Source organism: Alexandromys fortis, unplaced genomic scaffold, assembly GCF_014885135.2.
Source record: "Alexandromys fortis isolate MF-2015 unplaced genomic scaffold, M_Fortis_MF-2015_v1.1 scaffold_57, whole genome shotgun sequence".
Taxonomy (NCBI): Eukaryota; Metazoa; Chordata; class Mammalia; order Rodentia; family Cricetidae; genus Alexandromys; species Alexandromys fortis.
Window position 1 is genome coordinate 7161846 of NW_026067941.1, and position 20578 is coordinate 7182423.

The 20578-nt window shown below is 37.4% G+C and overlaps 1 protein-coding gene across 13 annotated transcripts in view; it reads left to right on the plus strand.

The window, feature by feature from the left end:
- The window catches only part of Luc7l2 (LUC7 like 2, pre-mRNA splicing factor), a 54837-nt gene extending 35174 nt beyond the window's left edge, over positions 1-19663 (plus strand). For 11 of the 13 annotated variants that reach the window (XM_050147935.1, XM_050147939.1, XM_050147942.1 and 8 more), the window contains 5 exons: positions 2543-2719; positions 3404-3495; positions 7869-7898; positions 14084-14275; positions 18358-19663. In XM_050147935.1, the coding sequence (XP_050003892.1) occupies positions 2543-2719; positions 3404-3495; positions 7869-7898; positions 14084-14275; positions 18358-18520 (654 nt within the window). In that variant the 3' untranslated portion in view covers positions 18521-19663. The remainder of the gene's footprint in view (positions 1-2542; positions 2720-3403; positions 3496-7868; positions 7899-14083; positions 14276-18357) is intronic. The other 2 variants (XM_050147936.1, XM_050147945.1) reach the window with 1 other exon arrangement.
- Positions 19664-20578: the final 915 nt, after the last annotated feature.

A 20578-nucleotide genomic window follows, 5' to 3' on the forward strand; every position in this document is an offset into this window, starting at 1 on the left:
TCTGGTTCATATTTTATATAGGTAAAAATTCTAGCATCATGTAAACAAATTCTGTTGTGATTGGTATACCCCCTGATATGTAGAAACTCAAATATATTTTGTGGAGATTGTGGTATAGTCTTTTTCAGTAGTTTCTATTGGACTTACAAACTGATGACATCTAGACTGCTTCATGATGATCTCTATCTTTTCAACTCTGGGGAGTAAGCTTTTTTTTTTTTTAATTCTTAAATCTCAAATTAAAATATTTTCATGCTTAGAAGTGCAGAGTTGCAGATGAAGTGATTCACACCTGCAGTCCCAGCAGTTGAAAAGCAGAGTAAGAGGATCATAGATTTGTAACCAACCTATCTATTGAGACCCCATCTTGAAATAAAGAAAAAGATGGCAAGATCTGTTGTGACAAGATTAAAAATGAAGCCCTATCATTCAAACTAATGTTGGGTACATACTGTTTTTACTTCTGTTCTGTTCTTGTACTCTGGTTCTTCATACCAGTGCGGAAAAACAGCAAAAGGAAGCAATTTTAGTAAATCCTTTTAGCATATTGTATATCTGAATGTAAGAATTTAGTACAGGAAGGACGATAAAAGGAAGACGTCATCATTGTTCCTTATAGCACCTGGATAACACCCATATCATATGATGACCCTAAGACATTAAAGAAAATATTATCTGGAGGAAGAGAAAGGCCTATGACATTGAATGCACGTTAGTTATTTTCACATAATTCCTCTTTCTTGGAGTTTAACCTGGGGCTTCATGCAAGCAGGCAGGGTAAGCACTCAACCATTGAGCTTATATTCACACCCCACTTTTTTGTTGTTGTTGTTGTTGATTTTTCAAGACAGGGTTTCTCTGTGTAGCCCTAGTTTTAGAACTGGGAGATTTGCCTGCCTCTGCGTTCCAAGTGCTGGGATTAAAGATGTGTGACCCAACTGTCTGTTTTATCCCCTTTTAAAATTTCCTTTTGAGACAGAACAGGACCTTGAAGCTGCTCAGTGTAGCCTTAAACTTATGATTTCCCCTGTCTTCATAGTTTGTGTAATTTCTGATGATAATAGCAATTCTCCCATTGTGAAGTGTTTTCCTTTTGTGATTAGTTAAGTACCTTATTTATACTTTGAAATTACCCCCCCTTAAAGTCTTAATTGTTTAATATATATGAGTGTTTTGCTTATATGTATATATATGTACTTTGTACATACCTGATGCTCATAGGCTGGAAGAAGGCAGTATACACTTTAGGGTTGGAGTTATGATAGTTGTAAGCTGCAATTTGACTACTAAGCATAGAACCTCTGGACGGAGTAAGTAGCCAGTGCTCTTAACCACTAAGCCATCCTTTATAATATTTTTAAATTTATAGGTTATATTATCCATTGATGATTCATTTGTGTGTGTGCCTGTGTGTACATAAATACATATTCTCACGTGTGGGTCCACGTTCATGTATATACATATGTGAAAAACAGAGGATAACCCCAGGATCTGTCTGCCTTTTATTTTGAGACATAGTCTCTCAATGGCTTGAAATTTGCCTGGTAGGTAACCTGACTAGCCAGCCACTCAGTTCTAGAGATCTATCCACTTGTCTTTAATCTCCTCGTTATTGAGATTACAAGCACACACCACCACGCTGTCATTTAGAGGAAGGGCTTGTGTAGTGTATAGGTGAGCAGACAACTTCTAAGAATCAGTTTTTTTCTTCCACCTTGGGTTTTCTTTTACAATGTGGGTCTTAGGAATTGTACTTCCGTGATCAGGCTTAACAACAAGTGTCTTTACCCCCTAATCCATTTTTCCAGCTTTGCCTGGCAGCTTTTTGTTTTTTTAACTTTGGTTACAGGGATCAAACTCAGGTCTTAAGGCTTGTAAATTAAGCACTTACAATTGAGTTCTTAGCCCCTTCATTGGTGATTTCTTCTTTGATCTTTTAATTCTCTTTTAAAGAATTCTGTACATTTTTATCCAGCTATTTTTATTAATATTATTCTAGCTAAAGCTACTTAGGCTTGGAAAATGTTTTTTTTTTTTTTAAAGATTTATTTATTATGTATACAATGTTCTGCCTGCATGTGTCCCTGCAGGCCAGAAGTTGGCACCAGATTTTATTACAAGTGGTTGTGAGCCACCATGTGGTTGCTGGGAATTGAACTCAGGACCTGTGGAAGAACAATTAATGCTCTTAACCACTGAGCCATCTCTCCAGCCCCTTGGAAAATGTTCTTAACTGCCATAAACAGAATAACAGAATCATCTTAGTAAACGAAAGGAGGATAGTGGATTGGCAAATTTACCAGTATGTATTGTTCATTGATGAACACCATGTCAGTGTTTGGCAACAACTCATCAGAATCCTGATGAATATTAACCTTTCATCTGTTATCTTGGGGACTGGGAGTGAAGGATAGGTGAAGCTTTGATCTTCAACAGAGCTCTCTCTCAATGACTTTGAAAACATTTTGTGTGTATACATTATATTTTCTTACAGAACTTTTAAGGACATTTGTGTGATCATTGTTTTTCTTATTTTATTTAGGAAGTTTATCGGAATTCTATGCCAGCTTCCAGTTTCCAGCAGCAGAAACTTCGAGTCTGTGAAGTTTGTTCCGCATATTTAGGTCTTCATGATAATGACAGGCGACTTGCTGATCATTTTGGGGGTAAACTGCACCTGGGATTTATTGAAATAAGAGAGAAACTTGAAGAATTAAAGGTACATTGCATAAATTAATATTGCTTACTTTATCCTGGTCAACCTAGTTCTTTTACTCTATCTGTTTTCTTCTGGTTTTCTTTGCTGTGTAGCTCTGGTTCATCTTGAACTACTTACTGTCAGTTCTCTTGTCTCAGCCTCCCTAGTATTGTAATTACAGTTAGTTTTTGAGTAGTACTGTGCTGAGAAACAGAAGGTCATGTAGATGTGATTTTAAAAAAAAAAAATGATTTTACGTGTACATTGTTCTGTTTGATTGTTTGCCTGCTTGCCAGAAGAAGGCATTGGTTCTTATTGTAGATGGTATTGAGCCACCATGTGGTTGCCGGGAATTGAACTCAGGACCTTTGTAAGAGCAGGCAATGCTTTTAACCACTGAGCCATCTCTCTAGCCCTTGTTTTTTTTTTTTTTTTCCAATGTTAACTAAGGAATGATGAGGGGCGGACTAAACTCAATGGTAGCCTTTCATGCTTGGAAAAAGACAAATCATGATGAAATAAAGTTTTAACATGTTTTTTACAATTCTGGAAAGCTAACTTAGAAGTCTAATAATTGTACATGACAAAATTTTAAATTGGGTTAGTTGTATTGTATTAGTTGTATTATATGAGAAACTAAAGTAAGCATAATTAAGGATTTGTCCAGTAAATTTACAACTGGTTTTTAAATTATTCATTTTAAAGAGAGTTGTAGCTGAGAAGCAGGAGAAAAGAAACCAGGAACGTCTGAAACGAAGAGAAGAGAGGGAGAGAGAAGAACGGGAAAAACTGAGGAGGTATGTTTGGGTCAGAAATAGTACATGTGTTTGAAACTCAGTCTCTAGCCTAAAGAGTATATGACTTGAAGGTGCTATTAAACTGGTTCTGGGCATAGAAATTTAGAGATTTTTGCCTTTAAAGAATGTTGTTACCATGCAAGCTGGGCATGATATTACTCAATCCCAGAAGGTGGAAAGTGGAAGACAAAAACCTGTTCCCAAAAGTTGTCCTCTGACCTCTAAGAGCATGCCATGGCATACTGTGTCACATGGGGGTGTGCAAAATAAATTAATAATTAAAAACAAAACAATTAGAAATATTAAGTGCGTGAATATAGAATGAGGCAGACAAACACATTTGTCAAAGTTTTAGGAAAAAAGTCAGAAACATAGTGGGGCTGGACTGCGGTTGATGCACACCTTTAATCCCAGTACTTGCGGGGGGGGGGGGGGGGGGGGGGGGGAGATAGGCAGGTGATCTCTTGAGTTTGAGACCAACCTGTTCTACATAGTGAGTTCTAGGACAGCCAAGGCCACACAGAGGTACACTACCTCAGAATACAAAAAATAAAAGCAAAAGAAAATTACCTTGTAAGACCATTTTAATAGGAATGATAAAGATTCAGTAGCTTGTATTTATCTAAAATGTTTTAACCAGAAATGTTTCAAAATTTGGAGTGTCTGAATTGGGGTATATATGAGTAGACAAACCTCACCTGTTTAGCATCTCTAATTTAAAATCTGAAATGATCCAGAAATTCTAGTATTTGAGTGTCATGTCTGAATTTCACATTTTCATGCTAGGGGTGTTCAGCCTTTATAGTTCTTAGCTAGTCAACTGAGCTAATATGATTTCATTCAAGATTGTAGAAAAGCAAATAAGGAATGTTTCGTGTCTTCAGGGTGAATGAGTTACCGTAAAACCTCTTGCTACCCATTGATTATTTTTTTCCCCTATACTGGACTAGATTTGTACCTTCTTAGCACAGAACTGTGGCCTTTCTTTTTTTTTTTGGTGGTGATGGTGGTCTTGGGACTTGAGCCCAGGGGTGGTATATGCTAGGCAAGCACTCTAATATACCACCTTTTATACTTTTTGAGGAAGGATTTGGGAGATTTTGGAGGTTTTGTTGTTGTTGTTTTTATGTTAAACTGTTACTGTTTTCTCAGTTGTAGGAGCCATAAGTTATTATTTTGTTTTGTTTTGGTTTTTGTCTTTTGTATTGTTTTTTCAAGACAGGGTTTCTCTGTATAGTCCTAGCTGTCCTGGAACTTGCTCTGTCTTCCCCTTCACCGCCAAGTCCAGTGGAGCCATAAATTACAGAAATTCATTAACTTGATATAGCAAGTCTGCTTATATTAATTCATTAATTAGTAAATTTAGTATTTTCATATTTAGAGTGTTTGAACATCCTTTTAGTCATTGTTGCCCATTGACATGTTCATAACTTTAAGCATTTTATAATAGACTGTCATACCACAAAGAAATTTACCCTTTCATTACCATGTACATTGCTCGTGTACATGGCGGGCACACATGTGTACCCTGCTTAGGTGGAGGTCAGGACTTTTCACCATGAGAGCCCAACTCAGGCCACCAGGCTTTTATGGCAATGCCTTTTCACTAAGCCATTTCATTGGCTTTTGCTGGTAGTCTTTTTATTTTAAGAATAGAATGTTGTCATCTGTTTTGAGAAATCTTTTGTCTCTTGCTCTTTTTCTTACTGCCTCACCCCTTCCCCATTTCTAATTCCCTGTGTTTTACATTTAACAAATTTTATTTCAGGATTTGCTCCTTTGTTTTTAGTGTATGCTGAGGTTGTACTCCCTTATCCCTCCAGTTTTTTCTGTTTATGGGGATGTGTCAGTGTGTGTGTGTGTGTGTGTGTGTGTGTGTGTGTGTGCGCGTGTGTGCGCGCGCGCGCCGCCGCCGCAGGAGATTGGGGGGGCAGGGGATGTGAAAGTCCGAGGACTGTTTTCTGGAATTGGTTCATCTTTCACCTTATTAAGGCAAGGTCTCTTGCTTCTGCGTTTTTATCTGCTGTTTTACTTTTATTATAGTGACACGGTCTCTGTATCCCTAGCTGTCCTGAATCTCTGTAGAATAGGCTAGCCTCGAATTTACAGAGATCCGCCTGTCTTTTTTTTTTTCCCCCCGCCTGTCTCTTAAAAGCATGCGTACCACCATATCTACCTTGCTTGATTGTTGATTCTAGGTCTTGTGTAACCTGGGCCAACTTCTTGAGTGCGTAGATTTCAAGTACTTTGTCACTATGCTAGGCAGTTTTTTCTCCTTTTAAATTGTTTCCTCAAGAATCTTCAAACAGCAGTGAAAACCTAACTAACACAGATTTAAAAGGAGAAAGATTTGTTTTGCTTGTAGACTCAGAAGTTTGAGCACCTAGTTTGCTCGCTCCATTGTTGTGGGCCTGTCATTAAGGCCCACACCATAGAGACTGAAAGACACAAAGGGTCATGGTAGAGAAAAGCTACTTACTGCAAGATAGGCAAGCACAGTAAGCTGACATGAGAGATTCAGACTTAAGATGCTCCCTTCAAAGAACCTACTCCTTTGAACTAGGTCTCATATACTGGTTTCTATAACACAGAACCATCAAATTAAGAATCTTTTATCTGGGACTGGAGATATGGCTAAGGATGCTTGCTTGTGATTCCCAACTCCATGGGATCCAACACCTTCTGTCTTCCACAGCTATCTACATGCACACATTTTAAATATTGTCTTTAGATTTTATATCCATTGATTGGGTAAGAGCCCTTATGATTGAGTTGGCCTTTGATGATTAGATATACCAGTTGGTGACTAGATCATTAGCACATTAACTTTTGAGGGACATTGCCTAGCCAATGACATTTATATTGCTATTCCTGTCTTTCAAATGATAGATTAAACCAAGGGAGGATATATAACTTTCTCCTGGTTGCACAGAGAGAGCATGGATAGAATCATAGTTAATATAGCTCAAAGCATACTTTAAAATATGCTTGCCATTATATATACACTCACACTACAAAATAAACCCTGCAGTGTTAGGAAATAGAATTGTTTATTGAGTGCTAACACTGCTGGGAAATGTCAAGGGTTGTTATATAAGGTAATAATCTGGGGTTGGATCATTTGGAAGGTAGAGAGATGGTTTGCTGGTTTAAACATATTTAAACTCACATATTTCCTTTTCTGGGGTTCCAGCCTCTTCTGACCTCAGACATGCACATGGGTTACATACATACATGCAGACAAATACGCACTTTTTTTAAAAAATGGAGGAATATAATCATTTTGGGATTGGAAAGATGCTTAGTGATTAACAACATGCACTTCTCTTCTAGGGGACCTGAGTCCAGTTGCTAGCATACACGTTGGGCAGTTAACAATTTCCTGTGACTCAGGCGCCACAATATCCAATGCTTCTAGCTCCTGAGTCATGCATAACCAGGCTTTACATGTACACATACACACTTAAAAATATTATTTTCTGGGCTGGAGAGATAATGGCCCAGCAGTTAGGAGTTAAAAGCACTGACTGTTCTTCCAGAGGCCCGGAATTCAATTCCCAGCAACCACATGGTGGCCCACACCGTCTATAATGGGATACAGTGACCTCTGTTGAGCAGAGGACTATGCAGGCAGAGCACTCAATATACATAAATAAAAATAAATTATTTTCTTTTTTAAGGACTATAATTCATGTTAATGGACAAAGATGTAAAGTTGAATTCCTTTTCTTGGGCCTGTAGTATGAGGTTGTAGGTTCAAAATGGACATTTTAGATCATGAGACATTTTTCTTTGTTCCCAGAAGACAAAAGCACAGTGATAGTGTGAAAGCTATAGAAAAATAGGGGTGTGTGTGTGTGTACTTCTTTTAAATTGTTGTTTGTTTCTGTTGTTGTTCTAGTCTAGGAAACAGTTTCTGGAGAATTGCTTTTGTGATAAGCACAGTTTCAGTCTCCAGAAGAATATTCTTTTCTAAGCAAGTGTCTAGTTGAAGGAACTGCTGTGACAAGGTAGAGAATTCTATAGAGTTGTTTTTTGTTCTTTTTGCTGGGGGTAGACTCCAATGCATAAGTACATGCTTTACTTTTATAGAAGTAAATGTCAGAGGCCGGTGGTGGCACACGCCTTTAATCCCAGCACTTAGGAGGCAGAGGCTGGTGAACCCCTATGAGTTCAAGAGCTAGTTCCAGGACAGGCTCCAAAGCTACAGAGAAACCCTGTCTCGAGCCACCACCCCCCCCCCCCCCCAAAAAAAAAAAAAAAAGAAGTAGTAGTTAATATCAGAACTCAAGAAAAATATCATTTACAAGTACAATGTACCAGTTTAGAAATTTATATAGTCACTTTTCTAAAAGTAGATATTCTTTTTTTAGGTCCCGCTCACATAGCAAGAATCCCAAAAGGTAGGTACCATAGAAGATGGATAAAATAGTGAAGCTGTATTTTTCAAATGTATGTTCTTTGGATTATATATCTCTTAAATTTGAATGACAATTAATGAATTATTATTGGTTGAGCTGGGCAGTGGTGGAACATACCTTTAATCCCAGCACTTGGTAGTCAAACCCTGTCTTGAAAAAAAGAAGTTATTACTGACTTATTCTTTTATAGTTCAGGTTTGAGCTGTTTTCTTTAAAAATCTTTTGGAAGTTCAGAAAATATAGGATTTTTAAAATTTTTATTTTATATGCATTGCTATTTTGCCTGCTTGTATGTCTGGGTGAGAGTGTCAGATCTTGGAGTTAGAGGCAGTTGTGAACTTCCATGTGGTTGCTGGGGTTGAACCAGGGTCCTCTGGAATTTCAGCCATTGCTCTTTCCTGCTGAGCCATCTTTTTAGCCCAGAATTAATTAATTAATTCATTCATTCATTCATTCGTTCATTTCTTTCATAGCAGGGTTTTTCTATAACTATCCCAAGTCCTGGAACTAGCTCTTGTAGACCAGGCTGGCCTCAAACTCAGAGAAATCCACCTACCTTTGCCTTCTGAGTACTGGGATTAAAGGCGTGCATTGCTACTGCCCGACAGAATTTTTTTAAAAGACAGTTTGAAAAAAATAAATCAATTTGAGTGGTCCATTTAAGAAACAATATCCTAACATATCTGTTGGAAATACAAATAGGCTAGCCAGCTGGGGATTTTGTTGTTACTGTGTGGGTTTTCTTTTGTTTCGGTTTTTGAGACTGTATCCATGTTGGCTCCAGTTTGTCTTCTGGAACTATTAGTAAGGATCACAGGCATGTGTCAGCATACTTACTTGTTTTTTCCAGGCAGGGTCTTGTGTGAATTCATTATCCTCCTACTTCTGTATTCCTTAGTGATGAGATTACAGCTGTGTACAACCACATCTGACACTATATCCTTAGTGGGTGTCTGTGTATGTCGTCCAGTGTGCCCTGAGAAAGTTGTTTACATTTGTTTTCACAGTAATACTTCCCCCAGTCAGTTTCTGTAAGCACCACTTAGAGCTTCCTGGTTTGAATGATGAAATACTTCATCTTCATATTTGTTAAACCCTAATTTTGCTCTTTACTCACTTCATTGTAGCCAAGCAGGTTTTGTCAGCCTTCAACATGTTCAACTTGCTCTCATTCCAGAACTTTATACCCGGATGGTTTTCTCTATGCTGACTGATTTGCTTCCCTTTTTTCAATCTTTGCTCAAATGCCGTTCTGTCAGAAAATCCTTCTATGCCTGCTTTATGTAAACTCTTACTACCCATATCTGTTTGCTTATTTCTTTACTAGAGGAAGATCTCTAGAGACTTGTTTCTTAGACTATGAACTCTAAGTAAATAATAAATAATAAGTTCAGGGACTTATTTTACTGTTCTTTTTTCTCTTGTAACTAAAAAGGTGCAATGGGCTAGGTACCTAGAAAATATATTTTCATGAATAATTATTATCTAGACATTTTTAAAAGTTGCATTAAATTGGGCTGGGTAGTGATGGTGCATGCCTTTAATCCCAGCACTTGAGAGGCAGAGGTGGTTGGATCTCTGTGAGTTCGAGGTCATCCTGGTCTACAAATGAAGTTCCAGGACAGCCAGATCTTTCTCATGAAAGATCAACTTATTTACCTATGTATCTGTCATGAGAGGTCTGTCTGTCTGTCTGTCTGTATCTAGAGAAAATTATACAAAGAATCCCTGTCTCAAAACCAACAAACACGCATAATAAATAAAAAATTCATTTAAAAACAAACTATTACAATTATTACACTTTTGAAGTTATGAGAAAATACTTTTTGGTTTTTTTGTTTGTTTGTTTGTTTGTTTTTCAAAACAGGGTTTCTCTGTAGCTTTGGTGCCTGTCCTGGAACTAGCTCTTTTTAGACCAAGCTGGTCTCGAACTCACAGAGATCCACCTGCCTCTGCCTCCTGAGTGCTGGGGCCGCCCAGCTGAGAAAATACATTCTTATGGTAATTTGAAACTTTCTTTTTCTAATTTGTAGCTATAGTATCCTAAGCTGTCCATGAATTTACTATCTTCCTACTTCCTCCCCCTGAATGCTGGGATTACAAATAAGCATCACCGTGTCATCAGTTTTGCTCTGAAAGAAGTAAAACAGTATGCTTTTTATCTTTTTGTTTTCCTTTACATATTTCTGTTCTTTTAATGCTGTCTCTATCCTCATCCCCCCCCCCTCACACACACACACACACACACACACACACACGAGTTTTGGAAAAATGCTTAAATTCTGTTTGAATTTTAGCTTATTATAGGCATTCAAAACTTTAGTGGTCAAATTTTGTAATTTAAGTACCGAATGATTTATCCTTAAGTATTCTTTATCATTCTCTTTATATGCATCAGATATATTTAATTTTTTTCTTTTTTTGTGGGGGGTTTGTTTTTTGGTGTTGGTTTTTGTTATTATTTTTGAGTATATGCTGTGTGTGTGGAGGGGTGCCCTTGAAAGACAGAACATCAGGTTCCCTGGAACTAGAATTATAAGTGATTGTCTGCCACCTCATAAACATGTTGGGAATTAGACTTATATTGTAGAAGAGCAGCATGCATTCTTAGCTTATTGAGCCATCTTTCCTAGACCCCTAAATTTCTTAAGTGTGCTCAGAATTAAAAAAAAAAAAAGAAATTTCAAAAACTTGGCATGAAGTGGAAATACTTATTGTTGCCTTCATTTTTCTTTCATATTCCTAGGATAACTTTTTATTTTTTTTAAATATTTATTATTTATTATGTATACAATAGTCTATCTGTGTGTATGCCGAAGGCCAGAAGAGGGCACCATACCTTATTGCAGATGGTTGTGAGCCACCATGTGGTTGCTGGGAATTGAACTCAGGACCTTTGGAAGAGCAGGCAATGCTCTTAACCACTGAGCCATCTCTCTAGCCCTAGGATAATTTTTAAAAAAAAATTTTGCCGAGCAGTGATGGCATATACCACCTCTAATCCCAGCACTCGGGAGGCAGGGACAGGTGGACCTCTGTGAGTTCGAGGCCTAGTCTACAGAGCTAGTGCCAGGACAGGCTCCAAAGCTGAACAGAGAAAACCTGTCTTTGGGTGGGTGGGGTATTTATGTATGCATGTGGGTTTCTTGTTTGTTTTGTTTTTAGGTATGAATGCTCTGTCTGCATGTATGCCTAAATATCTGAAGAGGGCATCAGATTCCATTATGGGTGGTTGTGAGCCACCATATAGTTGCTGGGAATTAAACTTAAGAACTTTGGAAGAACAGTTGTATTCTTAACAATTGAGTCATCTCTCTAGCCTCATACATCTTATTTAGAGTCTCACTATGTGTATGTAGCTCTGGCTGGCCTCAAAACTCAGTGTACCACCACAACTTCCCCTGATTAATCTTTTTATTACTATTTTTGTTGCGTATGTGTTTTTGCCCGTGTATCTGTGAGTCTATGTGTATATGTATGTCTGGTGTGATTTTCTGAAGAGAGCTTTGGTATTGTCCTCTCTAACCCCTGTCTGAATCTGGGGTTTGTGTTTTCTCAGCTAGGGTGTAAACTAACAAGTCTCAACAGTCCTCCTGCCCTTTGTTCTCTGCTGAGGTTACAGGTGCGTGCTGAAATCTACACTCTAGTATTCATGGTTGTGCAGCAAGCACTTTTATCAACTCAGCCTTTTTTTCCTGTCTAATAGTGGGGGTGGGTCCTTTTAGCCCTTTGGATGTTAGCAACGTCTGTACCACTGAGCTATAATTGTAGTGAGTCTATTACTGTCCTGCCTGCCAGCTTCCAAATAATCACATGGAGAATTCTTAATAGTTATAAAACCTCAGCTGGTAGCTTAGGGTTGTTTTTAGCTAGCTCTTAAGAGGCTTGTCCACCTCATCCTGCTTCCTCTGTGTCTCCTCGTCTCTGCCCTTCTTTCCAGTGTGTTCTGTGCCTGGAAACCCAAGCTATTGACCATTCATCTTTTTATTAAACCATCTTCACAGTATATGAAGAGATTATTCTGCAACACTACCCCCTTTTTGTCTAAAAAGGAAAGATTTTAACTCTTAACACAATAAAAACTTTATACAATATGAACAATTATCAGGTAGGAATTATACTCACAATGTCCAATTTATTTGTATTTGGCAAAGTTGGAGAAAGTACTGAATTATTTATCCTATTTTAGCCCAAAGTCTCATAACTAAGCCATTTTATGTTATAACTTTTATTACCATTGTTAAAAAAATTTTAGATCTTAAAAAATCTTTTTAGATAAACAAATTAAGCTTTTATGTTTTCAACCTATATATTTTGTATCTCTTTAGTAAGTTTTTCTCTTTAATTTAATGATAGTGAAAACTGTCTTGTCTTCAGCTCCATCTGATACCCAACAAGGATAAAATATTACTTGAGTAAACCAGAAGTGCAGAGCAAACAACTTCCAAAACTATAGAAATGGCAGAGACGTCTGGACAGTCACCCTAATGTTCCTCTGTAATGCTGGGGCATTTATCTTTGGCCACAGGACCAGAATATATGACAGACATTGTTATAAAGCAGGAATTTTGAAGGACTGTCTTACCTTGTCTTGACAAAGTTTGGTATTTGCTTTCTATTGTGTCCTGTCCGTCCAGTTTGAACAGCATACTGTCAGCAATCGAGGCAAGGGCAGTTTCTTACTCAAATGTCTAGCTTTTGTCACAAAACAAACTCCTTATGGAGGTTCTTTGATGCCCATCATCCTTTTATGAAGAATTGGTTCTGCCAGGAACAAACATGTCTCATTGTCATATAAAGTCTTATGTTATTAAAACAGGTCTCTGAAGTGTTTGAAGACCATCTGTTTAAAATATATCTTTGACTTTGAAAACATACCAGGAATGACTATAAATCATGATTATTACAGGACTAACTGCTAACCTATATTATTTAATATCAATAACTTTGAAATACCAAAACTTTACATAACCTTTTTAAAAGAGCTGCATAGGTAAAATACCTTAAATAATAGTAGACATTATATATATACAGTATAACAAAAAGACCTTAAATTTGTATCATATACAAAAATCCATACTAATATAAAATATTTGAGGCCAGTGGTTGTTTAAAAGTAGATTCAAGGGTGCTGGAGAGATGGCTCAGTGATTAAGACTGCTCTTCCAGAGGTCCTGTTCAATTCCCAGCAACCATATAGTGGCTCACAACCATCAGTAATATGATCTGGTGCCAACTTCTGTCTTCAGGGACACATGCAGGCAGACCATTGTATACATAATGAATAAATAAGTTTTTTTAAAAAGTAGATTCAAAAATCCACCCTTTTATCTCATCTTTTCTATATTATATCCCCCTTTTTTTCTTCATTGCATTCCTAGTTAACTGACATAAATTTATACAGTATGCATTGACTTCTGGAAATTAGTGTTCTAGGTTTTATTTTGAAATCCTCGTTATTAGTCATTAACATACTAGCAATGTGTTGCCATTGAGCATATAATTTATTTAGAATAGAATTGCCATCAAGTACAGCTACTGAAGAATAACTTCTCAGTCCTGGCAAGATAGCTCAACTAGCTAAGGTACCTAACACAAGCCTGATAACCTGAGTTCAATTCCTGGGACTCTTATTGTGGCAAGAGACTCCCAAAGTTTGTCCTCTGACCTACCCCTCATATCCTGTGATTTGCTCATTGGCACACACATCCCTCTGTTTCTTTGTTTTTTGTTTTTCCATGTAGTTCTGGCTGTCCTGGAACTCTGTAGAGGAGACTGGCCTCAAACTCAGACATCTGCCTGCCTCTGCCTCCCAAGTGCTGGGATTAAATGCATGTACCATCACTACCTGGCCACACAAGACTTTTTTTTTTTTTTTTTAATAAGAATTAGCTTTGGGCTGGAGAGATGGCTCAGTGGTTAAGAGCATTGCCTGCTCTTCCAAAGGTCCTGAGTTCAATTCCCAGCAACCACAGGGTGGCTCACAACCATCTGTAATGAGATCTGGTGCCCTCTTCTGGCCTGCAGGCATACATGCAGACAGAATATTGTATATGTAATAAATATTTTTTTTAAAAAAAAGAATTAACTTCTTTTTGAAGAAAAATTTAAGTGTGACATAAGAATTGTAGCACTAACAATGAATGAAGTAAATTATTTTCTTGTAGATCTAGATCTAGAGAGCATCGTAGACACCGATCTCGCTCCATGTCACGAGAACGCAAGAGGAGGACTCGATCCAAGTCTCGAGAGAAACGGCATCGCCACAGGTCCCGTTCCAGTAGCCGCAGCCGCAGCCGCAGCCACCAGAGAAGTCGGCACAGTTCTAGAGATAGGAGCAGAGAGCGATCCAAGAGGAGGTACTGAAGTGCCGATCAGAGGATGCGGAGCTACCTTTAAGTTTTAGCCTTTTAAGTTTACTTATGTTACTTATGCTTAGATTATTGGTTTGAAACTTGCACCTGGTGTTGATATGTACTCGATTGTAGGTGTATACATTTTTTTCTGATTGTATGAGTAGTTCATGCAGAGTAATGTGTGAGCCAGAGTAAGAAATTGGAGACAGTATGTGCAGAGGTTATTGCTTTTCTTTACTTGGGATGTTGGGAGTTGGGAGGGGTGCTGATAAAAACAAAAACTATTTTACAGGCAAATAATTTTAGGTACTAATACTCATGAGGTTGTGGGGATTTTTGTTTTCCAATGTGTATTAACAAATTAGGGACTCTGAAGTCCTTTCATTAAAAGAATTTTTTAGTTCTGTTTGCCTGTTTTCCAAACTTGGAACTGGTGCACTTCTAAAGAGCAAACACATTCTTTGATGTCATTTAATCTGCAGTATAAAACATAACATTTTGTGTTCACCTTTAGTGTGATGGGAAGATTCTGAGTTTTGAGATGCTACAACACTTCTTAGTATATCAGGAAACCTCAAAATATGCAATGAGAGAAGACACTGGACCTGATCATCTGGTGCGAGCAGATTAAGGATTAGAATATAGTGGAGCTGTTAAGCTCCCAAAAATCAGGTCACATGATAATCCTATGGAACATAAATTATACTTAAAATTACTTATTCCCTTCCTTGACAACCATGCATAGGTTTATGTAAGAGAAACACTTGGAGTGCCTAGTTACTAGTCTTAGGTGTTCTGTGGCTTACTCCACATAAAGTTCATAGCTGAATTCAGAGAAAGCTGGCAAAATCTTTTTAGACTGAATTACCCATTCCATGAGATCACAAGCTTAGTTTCTTAATAGCCTTTCAGTCAACATTTTATTACATATATATCTGACCTTGTTCTAAGTAGTCCTTCAAGTGATTCTAGTTAGTTTTTGTGTGTGTGTGTGTGTGCTTTTGGGGGGGTAATGGCAGGGGAGCAATGGCTAAATTGTAGCCCAGATTGGCCTGAGATTCATAATCCTTTTGCCTCAGCTTCCTTTTGAGTGCTGGGATTATAGGCATATAAGACCCTGCCTGCTTTATGAATTAGATAACTTTCCTCTGTGCTAGCCTTAGTTAAAAAAATAGCAAAGAAATAATAGTATATTATACAATCATATTTATGTTGCTCTAAGCTGTTTTCTGTTTGGGAGCATACTTGACCATGGATTATAAAGCGCTAAACTGGATATCATAGGGCAAATTTTATTAGGTGATGAAAATTTCAAAATGAGTTTTAAAAATGTTTTCAGATAATGGATCAGTCTTGAATAAATGGTGTAATTAGGTTGTAATTAAACAAGTAGGCAGATACCTGTAGGTCTCTTTCTCATATTTTGAAACTGGAATTTGGAGACTATCTTCAGTGCCATGTTCAGAAACAAACATTTTCTTAATGTTCTTGATGATTTGAAATCTGCACACTAAAATCTGAGAATTCATGCAGCTAGGTGGTAAAGGATCTAGATGATTCTGTGTTGACCTGCCCAGTTGTCATTTCTCTGGTATTTATCTACATGTCTTTATTGGTGGTGGAAATGGGAGGGATGGGTGGGGAGTCTTGTCCTATCATTGTGTCATCCTGATGCTTCCTGAACTTGTGAAGTTTATTTATATAGGAAAACTTCCTACCATACTCAGCATGTTTAAGAGGATTATTTTTGTAAAACTATTAAAGATTTTGCTTTACTCAAAAGTATTTCATATCATTGAATTCAAATTACTTTTAAAACATTGTTTTTTTTAAATGATTGCTACTTGTTATTTCATATATATAACATCAAATTATTGGTATATATGTGAGTTTTTGATGATAAAAAAAAGTCCATTAAAAGTCTTGACATTTTGCTGTTTTCTTGCCCTTGCTGTGAAGTTCTGGTCTCCGCTATAAGTGAGTTATCTATATGAATCTTGTCTTGGCAGCAGTTCCCACAGGTCAGTGAAGACCTTCAGCAACCTTGTGCTTTTCAGGTGTTCTGTCATGTAGTACATACTTCAAAGTTAAACTACTTGGGTTCAGAATTCTTTGCCAAATAATTTAATTACATCCTATTGTTTTACCCTATTTCATTAAATAGAGGTAATAGGAATATTTGGCTTATTAGACTTTCAGTAGTCAAACATAAGAAACTTACTGCATGTAGGGTATGTGTGATCTTGTATACAACCATTCATCTTTTTCAGTTACTATCACTGACCTCAGGGACTTGCCAGCATCTAATGTCATTGTTCTATTGATCATTTCTATGTTTAATAGTGGCTTTGGAGATGGCTTGTGTGACTTGGAATGTGACTTTTTGTCTTTTAGGCATATTATTTTTTAAATGCTTATTAAGCATGAGCTCCTGTAATGCTAGTCTAGGGGCTGAGGCAGGAGACTTGGCACAAATTGAGGCCAGCTTGGGCTAGGGAGAAAGACCTTGACTCGGAAAATAAAACAAAAGGGGGAAAAGGGCATATAAAACCTCAAGTAGAATGTTCTAAATTGGTGTTAATTTTTCAAGCTTTTGTTTTAATCATTTATGTTACCATATTTTTGTATTATGACAAAGCACTTGAAAATGACATGAAGGATTTTTGCTTTTGGGCCCGTGCCTGGTGTACGAGAACACCAGTGCAGAGAGCCTATAGTGGAGTAAAGAGGTTCACCTTCTGACAGAAGAAAGATAGAACAAGGGGTTAGGCACAAGATATAACGTACCCCCTTCTTGACTTATTTCATCCTGACAGAATCTTCTTAATGGCTATTTAGCTATGAACTTAGAGTGGATTAATTCATTGGCTGTACCGTCTTCACGACCTCGACGTTTTCTGTAGCACCACCCAGCAGTTTCAAGTCAACAGTACATGAGCCTTTTGAACTTTTTATATTTGAACTACAATGCTCTCCTTATCTATATTTTTAAAACTGGTTATAGTAGTATTTTTATCTTGCCTTATGTTTTCCTGAAAGTATTGCTTTTTTAGGGCTAGTAACATGCAAACTTAGCATATTGAGGTCCTAGGTTTAAACTCCCAATTCTTGACAAAAAAAAAAAAAAAGTATTATGTAAGTAATTGGCAGTGCCTCTGATCATAATTCTAAACCTTGGTTGAGAAATTTGTGTAAACATTCTGTATCACCTGTAAAGAATAAAATAAATGTAACATTTGTTAATTCATTTTAGGTGTTGAAAGTATATAGCCTATGCTAATCAATATAGTTAGATTCTTTGTAATGTCTGTGTTTTGTTTTCTGGTTGAATTTCTGATATGAAGTTTTGTTTTTGTACTTTTTTTGAAAATGGGTATGAGAATGGAGATAGTATTAGAAACAGTATTTTATTATGGCATAATCAGTTTTTGATACCTTCCATCTTGGTTTTAATGAATTCACTTGAGGAGTAAAGCAGATTTTGAAATAGCAAATGGTTATTTAAAGCCATATTATTGAGTAGTTCTATTTCCTGAGTTTGCAAAGTGCTGCCTGTAGAACAAATGTGATGAGAGCCTGTTTTTGTACAACCAGCAAGCTATGGATGGTTCTGCATTTTTACATTTTAAAAGTTGATAGAACAGAAAGACTCCTATACCCTGAGATTGTGTATGATTTACACTTTCTTATTGTCTGCCCATGTAGCCCAAAAGATATGAATCTCTATACTAATTCATTGATCTCCATCCAATTTGGAATCTGATACCTTTCACTTTTAAAAGCTATTACCTATACATTATTTTTATATTAAATATCTATTAATTGGCGAATGTTCGTGGTTATCTCAAATACTAAGAATTAAGTCATTGTTTAATTTAGGCCTTTTTACATATAGCTATTTGTTGCCACCAATCTTGTTTTGGTGCCCCTGTCAGCTATAGTCATGCTCTTCTCTGTCAGAAAGTCTTCTGTCAGATGTATTCTAATCTGTTTCTTCAGCTATCAGAAACTTAATATTTCTCCTATTCTTTGATTGGATTTTGGGTGTCCCAACATATTTTGCTCCTCAAATTAATATTTTTCAGATCCTCAAAAGAAAGATTCAGAGACCAAGACTTAGCATCACGTGACAGAGACAGATCACCTCGTGACCGAGATCGAAAAGATAAGAAGCGGTCCTATGAGAGTGCTAATGGCAGATCAGAAGACAGGAGGAGCTCTGAAGAGCGGGAAGCAGGGGAGATCTAATTAGCCGTGTATATATCTTCAATCCTTAAGCTTCCTATGGAGTTAACATGCTATTATTTAGTTCACAGCCATTCGGGGTGACAGTTCTAGATACTGATCCAGGCTAGATATGAACCTATTTTCCTTGATAAAGCCTAAAACTACATCCATAGTTTCTGGTGAACCTGTAATACCATTCTGAACGTACAGTTTTACATAATAAGACGCTGATCTCTATTCTTTCAAGTAGGAGTGATAGTGTATGAATTGTGTTAATGCCTTGCAATTTTTGAACATTTGTAAAATTCTGTCTTCCTTTCTATTCCAAACAGCAGCAGCTTTGGGAATTTTTCTTTATAATTCTTCTTCCTTTGACTTTTGTATCTCCTAATACCTATGCCTCCAACTGTAAGAGAAAAGGGGGCAGGGAAGCAATATAACTTCTGTTCTAAGGTTCTGTTCACCTCAATTACTAGCTGATTATAGTTGAGCATTTCTACCGGATTGTGTGCTGGTGAAACTTAACACAGGGCTGTCTTGTTTGGGGCCCTATTAGAGTTGGAAGTTGAACAGCTGTTGCGTTACTTTTGCTTTTTTTATTGAAAGTTTGAAACCAGACTTGTCTTTATTTTTATTTTTTATTTTTTGTTCTATTAAAACTGCTATGTTCAGTACATTGAGGGGGGATGGGGCAGGGACTGTTTCATAATAAGCACTTGTTTTATTGTGTGTGTGTGTGAATGTGTGGAGTATAAAGGCTATACTCTTAATTGTAAAAATAAAAGGAAAAGAAACAATCATCATCACTACCATCATCACTCTGTAACCTGTTTAGTAAGTTGTCACTAGAACTCTTTGCTGTGCTATTTTTCTCTGTTCTGTAACATCCTTAACAGTGCCTTACTGTACAAGGCACCAAAGGTAGTAAATATGTAATTGTGGATTTCAGATGAACTGTTGCTCCACCCAAATCTCTTGCTGACTATACTCCACTACTTCAGAGCTGTATTTAACAGCTTCTATAAGGAAATATTGGACCTGTAGAAGCAACTAAGAGTCTCTTGTTTGTATTCCTTAATTGACAAGCCTGAATAAAATCAATATGTAACCAAAATAATGAAACCAACAGTTTCTGCATTAAAGTGCTAATTACTTACTAATGACTACCTAGTAGTTAACAAATAACTTTTGTCCTTTTAGAAACAATATATTAACTAGTAAAATTAGTATATATAAGATAATTTTTGGGAGGAGTTAGGTCTCATGTAATCCAAACTGACCTAGAATTCACTCTGTAGCGGAGACTGACCATGAATTTCTGACCATTGTGCCTTTGCCTCAGTGCCAAGAGGCACTGCCTGGTCTTTGGGGGGGGGGGGCACAAATTAGTGGCCTGCTGTAGTCTCCTTTGAGACAGGATCTTATTGACCTGGAGTTCACAAATTAGGTTAGATGTCTGGACAGAGCCCTATGGAGGACACACGGGAATGGGAATTGCAAGTGGGTACTACCACACCTGGCTTTTTGCTGGGGGTCAAACTTAGGTTCTCACGCTTACAAAAAGTGCCTTAACAGATCCAGGTTCCTTGCTCCTTCTTTTGGGGCCAGGCTGACCTCCAGTTCACTGTGTCGTCAAAGATGACCTTGAACTCCTGGTTCTCTCACCTCTACTATTCAATTTAAGGATTATAACCATGTACCACCATACCTGGTGAAAATACTTTAGGATACCAGTAAGACAATCTCAAGTCCCTTTTTAATATTTTTTCTTTCGCCTGTTGTTTGAGACAATAGTTGATCTTTGGGTGTTAAAACAGGTGATGAGGGCTTAGAGAACAGCATTCTGTTTGTAGAGATAGGGGGTCTATCAATGAGCATTGCCAGGGCCAGAAGATATTCCTGAGCTTTGCGAGGCCTGCATGACAACCATTTCTGAGGATCAGCCTAATTTCCCTAGCTAGCCTAGTAGGTGTTAGGTTGAAAGCCAGACATTGATCAGACCTGGATCAGTTGACTTTCTAGGCATAGTGTGCCTAAGCTGGGAATGACAATAAAGGAGCCTCAGGAGTGCCTGGGACA